The 21,750-nt window shown below is 33.3% G+C and overlaps 1 protein-coding gene across 6 annotated transcripts; it reads right to left on the bottom strand.

The window, feature by feature from the left end:
• Positions 1-684: 684 nt before the first annotated feature.
• Positions 685-20,417, bottom strand: LOC107410333 (uncharacterized). 6 transcript variants are annotated; one of them, XM_060811846.1, is made up of 36 exons: positions 20,128-20,417; positions 19,502-19,669; positions 19,340-19,429; positions 18,186-18,322; positions 17,977-18,067; positions 17,746-17,828; positions 17,537-17,643; positions 17,036-17,188; positions 15,169-15,233; positions 14,868-14,955; positions 14,684-14,762; positions 14,391-14,499; positions 14,038-14,097; positions 13,836-13,954; positions 12,654-13,035; positions 12,365-12,549; positions 12,164-12,236; positions 11,760-11,910; positions 11,455-11,624; positions 9,795-10,145; positions 8,854-9,021; positions 8,491-8,784; positions 8,063-8,239; positions 6,773-7,036; positions 5,855-5,953; positions 5,574-5,758; positions 5,104-5,439; positions 4,144-4,297; positions 3,931-4,041; positions 3,528-3,695; positions 2,699-2,825; positions 1,890-2,048; positions 1,689-1,801; positions 1,509-1,568; positions 928-1,179; positions 685-823 (listed from the first exon to the last, which is right to left on the bottom strand). In XM_060811846.1, exons 1-35 carry the CDS (start codon positions 20,320-20,322, stop codon positions 976-978), a joined length of 5,475 nt encoding a protein of 1,824 aa, XP_060667829.1. In that variant the 5' UTR covers positions 20,323-20,417; the 3' UTR covers positions 685-823; positions 928-975. The 6 variants fall into 6 exon arrangements, with proteins under 6 accessions (XP_060667829.1, XP_015873231.3, XP_060667830.1 ...); XM_016017745.4 differs by having other exon boundaries at positions 685-1,179; XM_060811847.1 differs by lacking the exons at positions 19,502-19,669; positions 20,128-20,417 and having other exon boundaries at positions 685-1,179; positions 18,186-18,338.
• Between the last annotated feature and the right edge of the window lie 1,333 nt (positions 20,418-21,750).

Here is a 21,750-nt window from a genome sequence, read left to right as displayed (position 1 = left end):
TCTTATCAAACTCACCAATAAAACATTTTTCCATTGGAGCACCGTCAATAGTAACAACCAAAAACTGCCATCTTTTCTGTCCATCTCATTGTAATTTTCTTTGTTCTTTTCTTCTCACAAAGACCCTACCAAAGTGTACCCTAAAACTCAATTTTACTGTACCCAAAATTTTCATTCTCTTTCTACTTCTATTTAAAAAAAAAAAAAAAAAAAATTTCAATTCCATTGTCATGATATTCTCTATGCATATTCTGCCAACTGAAATCATGTTTGATAGTGCCAAATTGTCAATTGGGCATCTCTGACATGTTTAGCTCTCATTGACTGAATATTTTTTCAAATTCCAACATTAATTTCAAATTTATTTTAAATAGAATACAATCAAGAGATATTTCCATTCCCTCCCCCACTACAATGAAATAGATAAAAGCTGAAGGAACACAATATATATATATATATATATACAATGCTGATCCTTTTAAAATATTTTGATTTTATAAAATTAGAATATAATTTAAATCCGTAAAGATAAATCGGTTATTTTTCCTCTAGTCTAATTTTTTTATACCATATCCTAATTTTATAAAATCAGGATATCTTAACTAGATAACTATTCTATATACATGCACGTGTATGAAAAGTGGAAGAAAACAAAAGTAATCTTTAGGTATACTAGTTAGGGTGTAAAGAAATAAATGTTAACATTAAAAACTTAAATTGGCTTATATACAACCATAGAACAAATTACAAATTCAATATAATGCATATGTCTTTTTCCTTCATATAAGCTATTGCTTTCTATGAGTAGTTGTTAGAATTCCCTCTGCAGATGTGTAAAATAAATGGAAGTGATTTGAGGTTTCAAATTTAGCTAAATGAAAATTATGGAAGAATGATATAGTATTAAAAATAATAATATAATCTTACAAAAGGCTTCCTGTTTCTATCCGAGCATTAGTGTTGCTGTACTAGAGTTCAGGTGTCTTGGACAGCATTATGCCTCAGACTTTCAAGGATCTCAATGCATTTCTTTAGCAAGGATTTTGCCGCATCATTTTTCTCCATCTCATGCACACGACGAAGCTCTTCCCTAAATTCATTGTTTGCCCAGCATACTGATTGAAGGTCACCACATAGCTTAATGATCTCTACAAGACACTCTGAAGCATTGATATGAACCTAAACTTGGCCGCACATGTACAGAAAATAACATTATATACATTAGATGGCATATGAAGCAAAGTGGACTATATATATATATATATATACAAAACCCATATTTACGCAAAGATGTATATATATACACATACTAAAATGTACATAATCTTAAGGTATTTTTGTAGATCCAAAGTTCGAGACAATCGATATGTTAATTAATATATTTTTATCTTTTTAGCAAAAAAGTTACAAACCGAAATCTCATTAGCAAGATAAGGATTTTCCATAAGTGAAAAACCTACCATAACAAATTACAATCTCCAACGAATATTAGAGAGAGAATGACAAACCTGAGAAATCTTCACAGTGCTAATACATTCGACAACTTTAGGCGATACTGATTGAAACAACTGAAAAAAAAAAATTAAAAAAAATAAATAAAAAAATAAAAACCTTCTTTTAGTTCCATGAGAAAATTTTGAGGTTTCAATCAACTAATAATGATAATTATAGAAAATTTGGACTCTTGCCTCCTGAACTACAGAGGCCAGTTTAGCATGTGCAGCCTTTTTCTCGGAATCAACCAATACATCGTGCAGCCTTGAGCAGAGTTCTTTGATTGATGAAAATGCTGATATTTTGACTGCCACAATAGTTTAATTACTAATGGAATTAGACCTCTTCCTAGTCAAGCCGGACACACAATAGATGAAAACAGACAGAACACGTACCTGTCCAAGGAAACCAAGGTGACAAGGAAGTAACTAAGAGATGCATTAGTTTCTCTTGCTGTTCTACAATATCGTTTATGTGTGCTACAAGGATGCAAGTAGTCAGGCAGTCCAAAATTTTTTCATGTGGAATTGAAATCTCTTCTGTATCATCTAATTCTGCATCCAAAGTAAGCTACTCTCAGACTACAAGTACAGCTTAAAGCTTTTGCATTCAAGTTACAGTTCGTAACACAGTCTAACCACCTAACTGCAGATTTAAAGTGCCACTACTTCCATATGGTGAACAATTTGAAAGCAAATTAAACAGAAAGATCCACCTTGGTGAGAATATCATGATGCTTGTGGTACTTATTGAATAAGATTTCCTGATGATAATTTGAATGCTTTGAGTTATACATATCCACCTCATGATTAGCATTTCAAACAATATCGGACTGTTGGAATCTCAGACGAAAATTTTAATACTTGCTGAACAAAACTAATCAGCGGAAAATTAAGAAATAATTGTGCATGGAAATTCAAAAAAATATACATATAATTAACCCCAACTCATATTCTACTATTTTGAGAGCCTATAATGAACTTCTGCTCACTGATTTTGTATATCTCTCAAATAAAACGGAATAAGCTATGATGCCATAAATTGGAAATCAAATTATAAAATATATATATATATATATATATTAAATTTACTAGACATAAGATGTACTCAAACCATTGCACATTAAATTTATGTAGCTTTAAGAATCTCAAGAATAAGAATTATATTTTAGCATTCAGATGAAAACTACGATTTATGTCTCTACCTGCTTTAGTAGAGTCACTTCCCAAACTTGCTTTCCTAGACTTAGAGAGAGCAGCCGAATTGCACATTTCAAATAAAAATGGAAAAACCAAGTTAAAGAACTCCGGATTACCAAAGGCTTTTATAACCTGGAGAAAATATAAGAGCAAAAACATAAGATATAAGGGACAAAAATTATGAACCATATGAGTTGAACAATAGGACGGAACATAAATAAAAGTATAATCTGATCAATTATCATGAAACCAAATTTCTACAGTCTGACTGGAAAAGATAAAAGGAAAGAAACAGGAGTTCAAACAGACATTTCATGACAATAACCCAGATAAATCAAAGTAAAAAGATAGCGATCATCTTTGCTTGAGAAGAAACCTGATAGTTAGGGTTTCGCTGATATTGCTACCCTTAGAAATGCTCAAATTCTTAATGGTACAAGAAACCATCTTGTAGCAGCTCTGTATGTATTAAAATTTTAATCCTTGAACCGTCTCCACTACCATTAAATACATTAATATTCAATTATTTGCCCAATGAACTAAAAAAGAGAGCCAAAAGAAGGTATTCTAACATATAATTCTTTCAAAGAGTGCAAAGAACTGTCAGGTAATATATTGGCAATTACAGGATAACTGGATCTCTCAGAAGCTAAGGGTGCAAAACCAGAACTCCACTAAACTTGTTTAAGCATGGAATATAAACTGCAATGAGTAAGTGTGTCAAGGAAGCACAGACCGCAATAAAAATACTCCCAAGATTCTACTAGTCAATATTGTCCCCAAAAAAAAAAAGGTTTAATAAATGCTATGCATGAACCATAAGGGAATACTTACTTGTTCAAGACATGAAAAAGCTGCTTCACGGTATTTTTTCACTTTTTTGGTACATGCAGTCAATACCAAAGACAAAAGGGCATTTGGAGTGGAAGGATTATCAGCAGAGATTGCTGTGTGGCAAGACTTGGAAATAGCACCGATTGCATACAAAAGAGCATCCTTGCCCTGTCACATTCAATTATTCAATGAACCATCATATAAATGACAAAACATTTTGTGATATGATTTGGGACCCTACAGCCATACAAGTGTTATGGAAATACTATACTAAAATTGTTCATGTGGCATTTATGCCTCTCTATTTCTTTCCCTGCCCTCACTGTAATGGTAACAGAGACAAATATCTTGCGTGGTTTAACTGAGTTCTTTCCACATCTAATATTAGAAAAGTTCTTCCTACCTCCCACAAACGACCAGGAATTTCATTCATAAGAGACTGAAGGAGAACATGATGGTAAGAGGCCAGGGATTCACCCAAAACTTCGCTAAGCTTGCTTATTGCTTGTCCAGACTGCAAGTCAAGTAATAATAACCCTTCAAGATGTGTGGCAGAAATTGATAATTACAAATAATAATGAGAAGGCAGGGGGAAAAGGAAAAAGATAACACCTACCTTTTTCTTGCTTGACCATGATGAAGATGTAATACTCTCACATATAAGAGAGACAATCTCCCCTAAGTACAACTGGAGGGCTACCCGTTCACTGCTTGTATGCTCCTCCCACAACTCCTCGAACAGGCCAGAGACATACTTGTCATCCTCAAATCTGTGATACAACAGGTCGATTCCAACTTCAATAAAAAACCATTTACACAACCTTAGGTTAAATATGAAGATGACTAGCCTGTCAGTAATTATTTAATGAGATGTAATGAGTGAGTAGTTTTCAACTAAAAGGTAACATTTTAACTCAATTCTTTAAAAATCACCCAGGTTGTGACTACCAAAAACCTGAATTTGGATAAGTACCTAATTTTAGGTACAAAAGTCATAGTTGAGATATATACAGAAAATGGAAAGGAAATACTCCAGGATATCTGATTAAGAAGCCTGCAGGGTTCACATCAAGTGGATAGATTCAATTCCCTATCATTCTGCATATGTAATCCACAACAGTCAATAGAATGAATCTTTCCTCGAAGCACCTGACCCACAACTCTCGCAGGGGGAGGTTCCACTAAACATCATATGTAGCCCATGGCACTTTGCAAGAGTTGAATTCCATTTATAAACAGAATAACAAATTCTACAGCTAAGAAATAGACTGAGATGCCTAATACGAGATATTATCAGAGCAATTCTCAAATGAACACATTCTTACATGATGTTCGACCGACCCTCAATTTAAAAGCTTAGCTATTAAAAAGTAGGGGACGATATACCATATAAAGTCAACACAATAATTAGTACCAATTATGAAAGTCAAACTAACATAATGCAACAACATCTGAGACCATGAATAGTCTCTAGTAAACCGAATAGTATCTCCAAAGGACTCAGGTTATAATGAATATGATTTGACAATAATGTGATGATAAAAAATATATATATATATATATATATGACTCAGACCTTGAGAGAAAAATAACCGGAATAATTGCTGCATGATAACCGCTCACAACATCTGAGGCTGTGGATGAAAAGCTTTTTAATAGAACCGCACATGTAATTTGAGCATTCTTGTCACCAGTATGCAAAGCTGCTGAGTCTTCAATTAACTTCTCCACCTGAGGTGGTGCAGCATACTTCAAAACGATAGCACAAGCACTAGCAAAGGCACGCTTGGCTGTAGCACTTTTCTCCTCCTTAACTACTGGAAACAACAACTTCAATAGCATGCTTGTATATGGTTTGATATCAAGCACAACCTTTTGAACGAGCAGCGTAATAAAGTTGGCAACACCAACCCTGTTGCAGAATATGCAAGGATCATAAACAGCATCAGAAACAATTATGTCCAAGTGAAACAGTGTAGATGACATGTTATTCAACAGAATTTCTCACAGCAACATCATCTTTTAGGTCAAAAAGTTACCACTCACCTAGTGTTAAGACCTACTCCAGATCGGATCAACTGAGCAAGACGAGGTATTAATGGGTCTAATGATTCAGTATCCAGAACTTTTATGCAGAGATCAAGAGTTTCCCACATTGGCGAGCCTTTCGAAATTGAAATTCTCAAATTTTCAAGCTTGTCTGTCTGTATTCCTACATTAGCTGCATGCAACTGGAAGATATAACGAAATTCAGCAAATAAACTTAAAGAAAGCATAAGCATAAATTAATTTGTAAATGCAAGAGTGCATCTAGCATTTTGTCAAACCTCAACGTAATTAAGCCCTTGGTCTTCAAGGCTTGATAAACTCTCAAGCATGCAACAAACTAAATCTGACAAGTGTGGACGAAGTGCAATTCCTGCACCCTATAAACAAACCAAACAATAGCTGACTAGTAATGAACTTTAATATGTAAACATAAACAAATTAATTAAAGAAAACACACCACAAAAATTAAACGAGAATCAAGATTATTTTCCTTATTAAGTGTTCCATTCAACATTCAAGACAAATAAAATGATAAAAACTAGACTATGTTACTCAATCCAAATCGCAAAAGCCCAAAACTGAAAAATGTAAAAGAAAAAGAAATCCCTAAATGTTGAAAGGTTTTCTTGGTGAATACAATCATACTAAACTGGTAAAGGCAAATAAAAAAATATATATATATATATATATATATGTGTATAATAAAATTAATGTTCATTAAAAGGAAATAATAGTTAAAAGCAGCACAGAGATGCTACAGGTTTAAATGAATCTCAATAAGGGTATGGGACTAATGGTTATAAGAATTTTGACAACGGCTAAAAGATAAACATCCTGCACATATCATAGGAATCAATGGGAGAATGGAAAATTGCTCAAGTGGGCTGTTGATGCTTATATCAACCTAGTCATATTGGGGAAAAAAAATGAAACAATAACAGTAACGAAACAAGACCAGAATATATTCATCAAACTCGAGGGGGAAAAAGATATGTTAAGGATAAAAAATGTTGCATGCAAAAGAACCAACAAGTTGAAGGTGATAAAAGACATGAGTGCTTTACTTTGAGAAGAATAGTGTTGTAATTTAAAGAAAACACCAAATGTACCTGATACCTAGTCCTTAGGATTGATATTCTATTGCTAGCAAGTAATGCAACCTTAAAATGAAAATAATACTGAAAAGAAATGCTAACCTTCGCAAGCTTCATAACAACGCCAATAGATGCCTTGCGGATACTGTCAACTTTACTTAATATGCCTTCTGCAAGCAGAAAAGGCAGAACAACATCCATTGCTTGGCTAGCATCTGAGGCATCAGTCAGGGAAATATCACATATCCTCATTGTCAATGAAGTTACAGCACGGCATAATTTTTCACCAGAAATTCGAACTGTTTCTTTTATGTCATCCATGGCCCGGAATGCTGCTGACCATAATCTTTTCATATGCTTCCCAACCTAAGCACAGCCCAATAAACAAACAGAGAAGATATTAACTTGCAAAAGATAGGCTGATCTAATGATAGTGAGAATGAGAAAACAAATGATATACATTATAGATGGACAATGATGACAAAGCATGCAAGCATAGTTTGATAGTTTCCGAGGAATCATGATCCTAAAACAAATACAAAAGACATAGAAAGTAGCTGTTCTTTTTGCATAACCAAACAATGCTTTACACAACCAGAGATTTGTTTGGTTATTGTTGGCTTAACAATGAAATTGTTTGGAGTTATATTTCTGAGCAACTAAAACATGTTCGGCCATTGACTACCTAACATGCTATGTTCAGTACTCTCTGACTGAAAATGTCTAAAATGTTTGGTCATAAAGTACCAAACATATATAAACAAAAATATAGTAGTGTAAAGAGAGATTTTGGTTATGCAAGCAGAAGCTCCCTATACTAATTGTCAATGTTGTTGGAAAAGTTTTTACCATCAGTCATATTGAATGGACAATGGAAAAACTGATCGACATAGGCCCACATTAGGGCCAGAAACAGGTCTGTGTTTCTGTGGAAATATGGAATATAGTTTCCAAATTCTGCAAATCTACAACTACAATTTTTCCATAACCATTCTCCTTCACATATAAAAAGGAAGCCTTCCATTGAATTAAATTAAAGCAAAGGAGCAGAAATAGTCCTATCTTTGAACAGTTTATGACAGATTATAGATTCAACAACAACAACAGATAAGAAAAAGAACATACAATGACCATAAAAGCTGCCCTTCATCAAAACCAGAATCAAACCCATAACTCATAGCATACAAAATTCCTATAGAAGATTAAATTTATTTCAGTATCATGTATGATCACACTTCCCAATTGTAGGCAACCTTATTAAATTTATTTCAGTATCATGTATGATCACACTTCCCAATTGTAGGCAACCTTCAAGTACACACAGCAACGAAATAGTACCAAAAAATCAGTATTAATACCCATTAAAAAAATGAAGAAAAATAAAATTGCCACCTGACTAAACTTCCGCCCTTGAATTATATCAGCAAGAGCAAGACAGGATGCCTCACGGGAACGCCAAAGCCTAGATCCACATTGTATTAGTAAATCATCAACAATCAGGTCAAAGTATTCATCAATGGCTTTCTTCGAGTCTTCCACCAGCGACTTCCATATGTGTGACATTGCATCCTACAAGAATAACAAGAGAGGAAAATGAGCTAATTGCAATACTAAATGTGTGGTAAATTAATTGAGTTGGGATATTCCAAAAGTTGTTTTTTACATATAAAAGAAAAGACAAAGAAACAATTCTCTCCTGTCAAAGATACACATTACAAACATCTGACAAACTACACCCTGCATGAAAGCAATAGAAAGTAACACAGCTTTCTGGAAAACAACAGTCTCTTACTTTATCCAGAGTGCACAAGTATGTGTACCTGCACGTTTTTATCAGGATCATATTGATAACGAACAAGCCTTGGGATTAACAAACATAAATGTGGCTTAAGAGCATCCCCCGCTAGCCTCGCTATCTTAGAAAACCCAAAGGCAGCACCCCTTTTTGAATTTAAAGAAGCTTGATGGTTAGCCAGATCCATAAACTTATAAATTAGATCTGGCTGTCCCATCTCATTTGCTAAGCTGCAAAGCTCCTTATAAGTGGTAAGCTTCCCTCCATCAAGACCTTTTCCAATAGCTCCTTCTTGAAACACTTCTGAGTCTTCAACGAGCTAAAAACGACTCCAAATTCAGATTTAGAAAGGAAAAATAAGGGAAAAAGAGAGGAAAGACCAACTTACCTTGACTTCTCTTTTCCTTTTCCCTGAACCAGTAAGAGTGTTTACAAGTGCATTTACTAAGTTCTTCTTCATTGATGTATCACCCAGTTCATATACAATACTCATGCCTTGGGAGGCTAATTCTTGTGTAAGTTCATTCTGTTCTCCAAGTAGGTTTGAGAAAGCTTCCTGCATTTATATGAACATTTTGGTGAGATACTTCAAGCGTAATGGTATTACTTTATATATATATATATTACATATATTCTAAAGCCATTCCGTACATAAATCAGGATAAGTAATCCTCAAAGATCATAAACAAAACAAAAAAGAAAAACAATAAAACACATAAACTAGCAATTGCCTTTAAACAAAACATCCATCCAAATTCCATCATAAATAATCGTGAAAAGTGGATAATTTTTAGTACTTTAGAAGGCATGCTGAAGCTCAAAGGTATTTTTAACTAGCACTATAAAGAACCAGTAGTAAGGTTTAGGTTTTATAATTCTTAGAGTTCCACGATAATCATTTGATTGTTCATAATACACAATTCTCTAAAATCTTTATCTGCCAACAGTGGCCTCACCAATGACATTAGGTTACAAGAGAAGAAGAAAGTCATACAAAGATAGAAACACTTTTCACCATTGGCACAAGGTCAACCTTGAATCTCAGGATCAACTTTGAACACCCCCACTCAAGGCTAAAAATTTCTTGTAGCTATTCTGCAACCTAAACCCACTAGATCAATCCTTCAACTCTGTCAGTATATTCTTTACATAACAACCAAAGGAGAGGAAAGAGGAAAAAGCACATATCCTAACCCCTCTACAATGTATAGTTTCCAGTGATGAAACTAAAACCATGAAGCATGTCTAATTGATACTAAAACTGAAAAAATTTCCCTTGGTTGACCAAAAACAAAAAATCACAGATATTCATCCTTGCAAATGGCAAACCTGAATTTCTGGAAGCATTTTCTGGATGGATGCATGATGGCCACAATACATTGTAATTGATAATAGCCAGACAGTCCCAGCACAGCGCTCTTCTTTCCTGGTGCTATATAAAAGATCCTTAAAAAGCTTTCTGGTAATAGTTTCTCTAACCATGGCATGGTATTCTTCATCAGCTGCACTGTTCCCATTAGCAGTATATTTTGACATGGACAAGCTTACATCTCCCATAAGAAAATTGGAAGCCATAGAAAGTGTACTATAATTTGTCTTGAGAATCACATCAGCAGTCACAGGAACACCTCCCCACAAGAATGACAGAGCCTCTCCAGTAGCGAAAAGGATATCCTCAACCTACACAAGTCAACAAATGCAAAGATCAGAGATTCTCCTATTTGTAGGCATATGCAGCTTGGACTGGTATAACAAAAGACTAAATCACCCAATGCTAATGTTAATTTTGGCTTAGTGCTGATCTGGAAAGAACCAAATTAAATGTATTTGACATATCAATTTGAGGAAAAGATGACAGTTATACTGACCTTCATACATCATATCAAATTACAAGTATATATATATATATAAAAAAAAAAAAAAAAGAGCTATCATTTATTAGGATGGTTATAAATACACAATCAGCACCTCGCAACCTCCCCTTTAAATTTGAAGGATATAATTAATATCACAGAAAATTGTTTAGAAACACTAGTATAACAAAGTGTATTTTCATAATTCTCAGAGAAGAAACTAAGATGGTAGATATTAGTGTCAGAATTAGTTCTCATCTGACTTCTTTTTCACTATTTGACCTTACATTTGAAAATAAGTAAAGAAAAAGACTCTCCATTAAAGTCAACATAAGGGACGTTTTAACACTCTAATTTAGATCCATTCCTAATTAGATGGAGCATGAATTCCGGCAAACCTATTATTGAAGTACCCTTGTCATATGTGGACTAGATATATCATATATCACTAACTATCCCAAAGACATCGTAAATTAGAGAAACTTGCTACAGTAATGGAAATGCATCGGTTAAGTATCCTTCCATGGAGATAGATTTGTATCTGACATTCATACACACGGAGAAGTGAGATGCATCAGTTGTGAGAGCATTTTTTATTTGTGATCATGCACAGGACTCAGAGATGTTTCAATGTCCTATCATGGCTGCTTCAAATAGCAATTTTGCTTCATTACAGCATGGAGCATTTTTTAAATTAAAAACATAAGCTTAATTGATAAGAAATGAATAGAGTGCAGTAGATTACATTGTGCTTAATAACACACCACAATCACTCTTTTCTAATGTTTTCTTTGATTGAGTTGCAAGACTCTCTAGAAACTTCTCTTCTTTTTCTTATTTTCTTCTCACTTTTGTCTCTATAACTTACTTAAACGTCAAAAACCAACCAATCTCTGAAAGAGATAGTGATATACAATCCATCACTTATCTGCGTATGAATCAAAACTATTCTCCTTTGTTCAAGTTTTGATAGAGACCAAACTATCTCAACCGGAATGGATTACATTCTTAGTTTGACCATTCATACATAAAGAAAACAGAATGATAAGGGTCTATTCAGTACACAAGCAATTCAACATGTGAAACAAGCAAATAAGCAGGAAAAAAAAAATAAAAATAAAAATTTTGAAACTAACCTTAGATCGAGAAAGACTGAAAATCAAATCAAGGGCAGTATTTAGACGTGAAGGTGATGTTTCGTTGACACAAATATGTCCAATGGATATAACGATTTTCTGAACTGCTTTAATATCATCACCAGAAAGTAGCTTGCTCAACCTTTCTTGTAAAACAGTCAAAATATCAACTGCAGTACAATCAGTTATTAGTTAATACCACAAACCAAGTACAATAAGTTATTAGTTAGTACCACATATTAATTGTAGGTGCAAAGATATAGTAACCATGCTTCAGCAGTCAAAATAATCTGCATTCAAATTACCTGAACCAGAATCATCAACAAGTGAAGGCAATGGAATACGTAGTGCAATGTGACCTAGTGCTTGCATTGCAACTGCAGCCAGTGTCGCAGTCTCAGAATTAACAACATCAACAAGACATTTGAGTATATTCTGAAACAACATCTCAGGAATCTGTGTAAATATAAATGTCAGATTCAATCACTTGCAAAAACATTAATAAATATTGAAGCTCAGCTGCATTTGAGAAGACTAGCAACTATGATGCTATGCTGATGATGTTTAATGCAACCAAGAAAATTACTTAATTCCGGTAACTAACAGGTATTTCAGAAAAGATCACTAATAGTGCTCAACATAGGATATAAAAAATAAGATAAGAAAAAAAAAAAAAAAATATATATATATATATATATATATGACTCACAGCAGGTGTTCTTGACATACAATCTGCAGTGACAAATCCTATTGCTAATAATGCTCCATGCTGAGTCTCAAACCTGAAGAATATTCGTATGAGCCCTTGATCAGAAACTATGTCATGATCTATGTAAAGGAAAAGAAAAGGGCAGCTTGTTGAATATACAATTACAAACAACAAAATCCTTGTAAAATACATGCTGCAAACCTTAACTTCTGCATTTGACTAACTATGGCAATTAGCTCAAAAATTAGATCACAGGAATCAGCTATAGGACGAGCAGAGGAAGCTATTCCAAGTAAACGTGCAGCTGATTCACGGGTGTCCAAGTCCACATGACTAAGTAGTTGCTTTAGCCATGAAATTTTTTGGGAATAGCGTGAAGCTACCATCTATAAATAAATTGAAACATGTAAGAAAAATATAATGGGAAAATAAAGAAAAATGCATGTTAATATACAAACAACAAAAAAGTATCAGTGTATGTGATAATAACCTCAGGAATATAAGAACAAATTGCAATCAATGCCTTTGATGCATTAGCATGCAACTCAATAGAGCCCTCAAAAGCCATTGCATGTTCAAGCAACAGACACATTTTTTCCACAGAGGACCAAAATGCAGATGATATCTCTACAGATTTGTTTTGTTCCACCTCTGACTCAAAGCACTTCATTAAAAATTTAATCATAACCACATATGTTTTCGCATGAAATTCAAGCCTTTGGTCCCTCATCTCAGTTGAGTCTAACAACTTTGGACACTGGCTAAGAATATAATCTAAAATGATTCCAAGTTTTGGGTACAGCGTATCAGATTTTTCACCCCTGCTTTGCTTGTCATCTTCCTTAGGAAAAAGCCCTTCAAGTGCCATTTCCCTGAAACAACAGATAAAATAAATATAAAATAAAGAGGGATTCCAAAGTTAAGCTTTTTATGTGAAAGCATATGCATAAGCTCAAACTTTAGCTTATTGCACCAATGTTGAGAAGGTAACTCTCAAAAACCAACTTAGAGAGTCAATAGCAAGGTCAGTGGTAAATGTGGAAGATTATTGAAAGGAAAGAAAACAAATTCAAGAAAAATGGGATATAATGTTTTCAGTGTACTTGGCCCAAATTTATGGCTGAGAGGAAAACTAGATTCATTGCCTCTGGGAAAATTAGATGTTTGACACAAATGTAATGACCAGATTCTGAAACAAGGATAAAACTGACATTTAACCACAATTTAAAAATGATATTGAACCACATTTTACTGAAATTTGAAGGTGGTATTAGCAAATTCACCAGAAAGTGCAAATAAATTGTTCATCCTTATAATTGTTTTGGAGATTCATATTCAATTATATGGGTTTTTGGTAATGATTTGCCTCTCTTTTCATGGAACTGCATGCTCTCTTTGTACAAAAAAATAATAATAAATAATAATAATCATCAGTGTTCCACCACATATAGAATGACACAGGTTACTCAAATACATGTCTTATCTTGGTTTGATTTTGGGTAGGAATACTAGGAAACTTTTATTAAAAAAGCATTATATAGTGAGGATGAGAAATCCTCAAATACAGGAAAATGTAAACTACATGACAAGAGAGAGAGAGAGAGAGCACTAGCAGCAAAGACAAGTTTACGGCAATCATGTTCTATGTTTAAAATAAAAAAAATTGAAGTACCTTATATCCAATTTCAAATCAGCCACCCCAAGCATACAAATAAATCGACTAGGGCAATGTTGCATATCAAACAAAAATGTTGCCCATCTCACAGCACAGAATCTTACTTCACTTTGTTCCTGGTCAACACAAGAATTAAACACCACTATGGAGCAGCTCATACATGAGAAAAGTAGATCATGAAATTGCATAAGTGCAGTACCTCCTGAGAATATTTAAGCAAAATGGTCTCCAGATCCTTTAACACAGTTGATGGTGCACCCTAATGTTTCAATAGTAAACCAGTATCAATGATGAGATACAGATTCAGTATGTTGGCATAATTAAAGAGAAAGAGGTAGGCAAACTTGTGGGCCATCAAGTCAGTTTCATGAGTTGGAAGGATGTAATTTAGTAACTTTTTATTATAATATTTCTTGACTGTGTCGGAGGATTTATCATCCTTCTCTATACAATTTTTTATTTTGATAAAGTTATCTATCACAAAAATATCCACATTGCTGAAAGGGAGCTTAAAGCTAACAGATTTAGCCAAATTAAGAAAAATTAACACACCTTGTATGCAGTACAAAGGGAATTGGTCGCTTCCTGAATAATAAGACGAAGAGATTGTGCCTCCGCTTTCAAAGCATCAAAAAGACGAACAGCCATGTCAATCTTGTCTCTGAAAAGCAGAGCGTTTTAGCATCAAAAAAAGTTTTCCTTTTTAAGTTCACATCATTACAAAATGGCAAAAAGAGGACATAAAAGGAGAATATAATAACTTAAAGAACGTGCAGGTATGAAACAGGAATCCTTATTTGGTCAATGAAATCATGACCATATGAAAGTAGCAGAAAGGTAATAACCTGAAAAGTTGAGGCATTCGTTGTGCAAGCAATCCAATAGCTTGAAAAGCAAAAGTTTTTGTATCCCTAGCAGTGGCATCTGAATGAATTTAGCACACTTATCAAACAGAAAGAAATTCCAACATATGCAATAATATGAAGCACAAAGACAGAAGTCAAAAACTTTCACTGCACATGAACAAACCTGACTCTACACTTGAATGATTATCAAGTGACTTCAAAATTGCATTCAGTATCACAGGGCCCATAAGTTTAAGCTGATTGATGTTTGACTGCAATCATAGAAAAATTTTGAAGGACATGACAAAGAAAGGATGTCAATAGTGAAAAGGATTTTAAACCTACACAATCAGAATATAGTTTAGTAACTCATCTACCAACATATGCAAGTTTTGGATAGACATTCAAGCTCCTATCTTTAAAATGCTAGGATTTCAGTTCTTGCCGTTATCATAAAATTGAAAACCAAAGGATGAATTCCTTACATGTTTAAATACCCAGACTGTGAATTCCATTCCCAACTGCTTCAACCTTGAGGTAGTATCATTTCCTATCAAGTTCAAGAAATTCAAAAAAATGTAATGAGTTATGGCTTATGAAATTCTAGAAAGCATTCTACAATACAAAAATGTGAAGATCCCTTTTCATAACTTATCAAGATGCCACTACATGGTTTAGAATAAAGCATACACAATAAAAGTTTCAAAACCATGAATATTTTTTACAAGTGTTATTGCCACCATTGTTAGCATATTTTAGGGAAATTATTAGGCTAATTAATAAATAGTTGACCCTTGGCTTTAGGCTATTTTGACATTTATGATAGTTGACTCTTAATACTTAGATTTAGCCTAACTTTATGTATTTTATCATTTCCTCTTGTAATTGTTATTTCCTTTTGTAATTGCCATCTATTTAACCCTATCCCTGTATATTGTCTACACACTGAAATACATCTTAGTATTCTCATCTCTTGAAATTCTTCTTTCTCTCTCAGTTTAAGTTGAATTTTTCACACGGTATCAGAACTATTTTGGTCCAGTATTTGATCATCTATTTTGCCTTTTGCTTCTTGGTTTGATCTTCTCTATTCTCCTTTCTTTCTCTCCTTTGTATTGTGAAACTATGGCAAGTGGAACTTCAAATACTCTCCAGTCTATTAGTGTAAAGTTGACCGGCCCAAACTATGTGTACTGGGCATATGTTATGAAGAATTTTCTGCTATGGAAAGACATGTGAAGCTATGTCAGTGGAGCTGAAAAGAAACCAGCAAACACAAAAATAGATAACTACAAAATTTTGCTGTCCAAATGGGAGGTATGAAACGCCAAAATTATCACATGGTTTAATGATTCAGTTGAGCAATCAATTAGGCAGTTGGCTAAATTCTCTACAGCTAAAGAAATCTGGGATTACTTAGCTAAGTTATATTTGCAATCGAATTTTGCTAAGAGATGTCAATTAGAACATGATATTCGAAGCACTGTCCAAGGGATAAAAGTATACAAGAATTTTATTCAACTTATTAGAAAATATGTTTAATATGCATTGTTGGGCCCGGTTACTATTAGCTTAAGCCTTTGGGATCGACGGCAACTTAACATGGTATTGGAGCCTTGGTGACCGAGGTCATGTGTTCGATCCTTGCTACCCCCATTTGCATTGCTTGGCATGTGTAAAGCCCAATGTCTTCTCCCTCTTAATGGGCTTACATGTGAGGGGGTATATTAGAAAATATGTTTGATATGCATTGTTGGGCTCGCTTCCTATCAGCTTAAGCTTTTGGGATAGATGGCAACTTAACAATCTCCATGTTTAAGAAATGCAGTTCCCAATCACTATGGGATAGATGGCAAACAATCTTCATGTTTAAGAAATGCAGTACCCAATCACTATTCGTCACTTTAAAAGCATACCAAGCAAACTACCAACAAGATACTGAAAATTCATTATTTATTACTTGCTGCAAGCCACCCTCCAAGAAATAAAATGTACACTTACAACTCATAGTCACCTGTAAGCTGAACTGTTAGATGCAACACACACAACATCTAATGCAGGGAACAAAATTAAACACAATAAGGACTCGCAGACAAGGTTCTGTACTGTATGCTTATCATAGTTTCTACCTTCTTATTTTCAATAAATTTGGTTTATTCTATTCAATTATAGATTAGATAGCTATTCCTTAACAAATTAATTCAATAGTTATTGTTTAACATTAAGGAACGGCTATCCCCAAGAAAAATCTAGAAATCCAAACCATGAAAAAATCTTTCACTCATCCACCTACACAATGTACTAGTTATGCCCTAAGTGTTATAGCTTAAAGCTAAACAACAAGATACATACCATATATGCAGCTAAAGATACATTGCAGAGTTGATGGGAAACTGTTCGCCGCCGTAAGAGACCGACAGAAAATAGACATCAGCTTTGTTTTCAAAGCAAGATTCCCAGGGGTGACCCTACATTCAGGAAGAGTATTTTGAGATCCGGCAGTACCTGCGGATATTTTAAATGATAAACAAAAAATGTGTAATGAAATTGAAAAAGAAAAAAAAAAAATGTGCATATACCTATTTTCAAGTATGTCTTTAAAAATAAATGAGTTGTGCAGAAACTAGTATCCAAGGGTATAAAATTGAAACTTTTAAAATAAGCAATGGAACTCAAAAATTTTTATTTTTCCAGTAAGAAATGACATTTATTGATTGGAAAAAATACAGAAGGTAGAGAATGAGAAATCCTCCCATTAAAAAAAAAAAAAAAAAAAAAAAAAAAATAGAAACGTAAAATAAAATAAAATATACCAACTCCAAATCAAATAAAAGAACCAAATATATTCCATACCATTGAAGAGCAAAAATAGTCTGTTTATCATGGCAGGATCATCTAAGTTAGCACCTGTGGCCTTTTTCCTTAAAAGCTCCTCCCCTCTCTTTGCAACAGGCTCTTGACTTGGAATTCAACAAAATTTCAAATTAAAAGCATCATAATCCATTTATAAAAGTAACAAAATTTTACAAGACAATGGAAATAAAATTTAGAACAAAATATACCTATCTACTGTGGCAGCCACATATAAAGTATAAACAAGCTCAGGGGCCAGCTCCATACAGTCAATAACATTCAAGATTCCCAACTGCTTACAGAAAACCAAAGGAAATAATGGATGCAGGATAGAGCCGAAGTTAAGTATGAAATGATTGTACAAGGATTCGAAAAGTTGACATATAGACTAACTTTAGCCAAATTAAACTCATGATATGTTCAATTTGTCCCTAGTTTACCTTTCTCTTCACAAGTATATCAATAACCAAAGGCTGTTTCCCTATTACACGGTTCGTTTGAGCGATGGAAAGTCCAGGTGGGCATCCTCTACTGCATAGGTCCATGAATCCTTAAGGAATTTTGATGTGCAAAAACTATTTACTAAAAGATGAATTTTTAATGTTTTATATACGGATAAATATCTCAAATAAATTCATTAAATCAAGACCTTTGAGATGATTGTTGGTATAAAATTGTATGAAGGCAAAATTCAATAAACAACTCCCTGTCCTGAGAATCCTTCATAATTCTGTACTTTGCAGCAACTTTGTCATCAACTTGACTTGAGTGACATTCACCAATAACCTGAATCCAAGCAACACTGCATGATTAAGAATAGTCATTTCTGAAAGGAATCCAAAACTGGATACCAAGATGAATATACGATTTGATTCTAAGGACTAATGAAATAGCAATAATTGATATGCCGCTTCGTAAGTCTGAATTTCAAATTTTGGTATTTTCTAAACAGATCCTCGTCTGCCAATTAGATGTATACAAATTATTTCTACATTCAACTAAGTTAACTCAAAAATAATAAGGTTCACTAAGACAAAGTTATAAAAAGCATTAAGAAAATTTTAGATAACGTCATAAGAGGGAAAAAGGTCAATGAACTACTTAATGTTTAAAAACTCCTCATTTTACTCTTAAATAATTGGGATCCTACCAAATGGTAAGAATAAGAGCATTAACAAGAAAATTTTTGTATACATCATAATGAAAGGGATGAAGATTCAAAGACAACTGACCAATTAACAACACCTTATTTTACTCTTAAATTAATGAGATTATATTCCACATAGATTTTATTTACCTATCCTTAAAGAATCTACTCCCTTGATTTGTTTAAGATAATAAATGAATCTTCTTTAAATTTTCCAACATCTTGTACTTTCCGGGATCAAATTATTTTCCAACATTCCTGATTCGTTCTATACTCTCTTCTAATAAGATTCAATCAATCCAATAGAATCACACACATATAGTCGAACTCTAGGTCTAAGCAAATTTTGTTTGAAACTTTAAACTCCAAACAAGGATTTAACCATTACTTAGCCCTTTAACCTAGTAATTGAACATCCCTACATCTATTAACATTTATAATCAAATAGGTTCAAAACTTTCAAGCTCTATGTACTATCAACCTCTTTCGTTATTTCTTTTCTTTCTTGAGTCACTAATTCATTGACATATTAAAACATTCTTCGTGCACTAAAAAGGAATAAAAGTATGTTACAATTTGGTTTACAAAATACTCCATGAACTTTAGAAGTTCAAAGACGCACCTAACAATATTTCAAGTAAATAAATTGAAAATACCTTAGTAACAATTCTCAGGAGAATCTCTTGGTGCTGATGGGGAAGCTTTGAAACATTCACCAGAAGCATGGGTGCCAAATTTTCTTTTTCCTACAAAAGAAGAATGAGCTTATCAGTAATCAAGTCCAAAACACAGCAAATAATCCATAACAAAATACAAACCTCTACTGGTGCACGCTCGAATGCCATCTCAATATAGACAATGCAAAAATTCCGGACCATTGGAGTAGCATTAACTTCTGAATACATATTCCATAACTCAGACAATGGTAAACCAATCTCAGGCTGAGGTTTTACTCTCTTGTTCACATGACTCAATATCTCAAGAACCTATTAAAATGCAAGTTACATTACAATCCAAATTTAATAGATACTGAAAGTACACCATGCATTTAGCATTCACAGCTATTCTTTACATATTTATATATGCATATATAGTTCCTAAAATCCAGTATAACTATCAATTTAGCTAAGCTTTAACAATAAAAACCGAAAATTGAAAACTGAAAACTGATAACTTCACCACGAAAATTTATTTCTTACATTCAAACTTCACAACTCCATAAAAAATCATAACTCTTCGGTCATATAATTTCATACACGGCATTAAGAAGAAGTTAAAAAAATCCCTAAAAAGGCAAAAATCAGGAGTCAATTCATAAACTTAGAAAGATCAAAATCATAGAATTCATCACAAAATTTGAAAATTCTTTTAACAAATTATGCCCTATACAGTGTTTGCATGACCATAATTCCTCAAAAAAAAAAAAATATACAAATACAGAAACCTTGTTGCGGACAGTAGAGGACTGAGAGGAAAGCGAGGAGATGGTAAATGGGAGAAGCTTGGAAAGTAAAATCTGGAGTTTGGAGTCGTCGCAGAGAGCGAGGCGAGTAAGCATACGATCCAGCATCTCTTCAATCTCTGCGTCCGATTTTGCAGTGGCTGCTACCGATGAGGAAGACGATGATGATTCCGCCATTTCCACTTTCTTTTCTTTCTTCGCAAGACAGAAACCCCTCAGCGGACAAAATAGAGCAATAAAAGAGAGAGTTGTGGAACAAAAACTGGCTTGAAATCTTTAGGACTTGCCTTGTACTACTTATACCGACTGCTCCATCCATGTGGACGATTTATCCACGTCAGCATCTTAAAAATGAGCTTCGCTATAATTGAAAAAAAAAAAAAAAAAAAAAAGCTGTTTATTATTAGTGAACGATTAGAAAACAAAATAGTTAAATTTATCTAAAAATTTTTCATTGATTCCATTTTTCACTTTGTAGTTTTCCAACCTTTATTCTCCAATTGCCTTTTATGATGTTGAGTTATTTTTCCAAAAAAAAAAAAAAATCTATCTTAATACCGTACAAAACAGAGGGAAAATTCACTCTTTCATTTTTCATGTTTTCTATTTTCCATTCTTCCTATCAAGTAAAAGCTTAAAATTTACCTAAGCGTTAAAATAATTCAGGAAACCTACCTGTATTAATTTTCTATAGAATCAGCTACCCTTTCTAATCTCATTACCAAAAGCACTACTCTTTCCAATCTTTTAAGATGATATGAAATGATATATAATCCAGCAAAGAAGCAACTATTGATCTTGGTCAAATGTTTACAAATTAGCACACATCACATAAGAAACTGGAAATCTTTCACTGTTATTTTTGTTCAATCAGAAAAATCATTGAATGATGATCCAAAAAATAAAAAAATAAAAAAAAATCATGGAATAATAAGTACTATCTATGAATTTACATTAAATAAAATCCTCATCGTATTTGGGGGGGGTGGAAAAAGCTGGCCAACTTCACAAAAATTTCCATGAATTTCAATTTTATTTTAGTAAAAATAAAAAAATAATAATAAATTATATCAAAAATTTCCATGAATTTCAATTTTATTTTAGTAAAAATAAAAAAATTAATAAATTATATATATAAAATTATTAAAAAAAAAAAAAAAAAAAAGCATACATATTCAAAAGTTTAACAGTCTAATTAGGAGGACCGTAAGACTGAAAATGTTGTTCTTTGCTTGTACAAACGGCCTAAAACACATAAACCCGAGCATAACAAGCCCATTAAAGAAAAATCGACCCGAAAGCTCTTAAACTGCATCAACGGCTACAAAATTCCGTGAAAATGCGTTGATGCAGAAGATTCTAATATCAAACCGGCTGTAGTCTATTACCCCCAAAAAAAAAAAAAAAAAAAAATGGAGCTGTAGTCCGTATTATATATACATGAATGAAACTCTTATGAGTTTGTTTTAATTCTAAAATGAGATCAATTATTGTATAGATTGATCCGCTTCAACGTTGTGGATATGTAGTGGAGAAAAAAAAGGTAAAAAAACATCTTTCAATTTTATTTTTTATCTTTTATTTTTTTCAATTTTAGGGAGAAAT

This window comes from Ziziphus jujuba, chromosome 10, assembly GCF_031755915.1.
Source record: "Ziziphus jujuba cultivar Dongzao chromosome 10, ASM3175591v1".
Taxonomy (NCBI): Eukaryota; Viridiplantae; Streptophyta; class Magnoliopsida; order Rosales; family Rhamnaceae; genus Ziziphus; species Ziziphus jujuba.
This window is presented reverse-complemented; position numbering and strand designations above follow the sequence as displayed.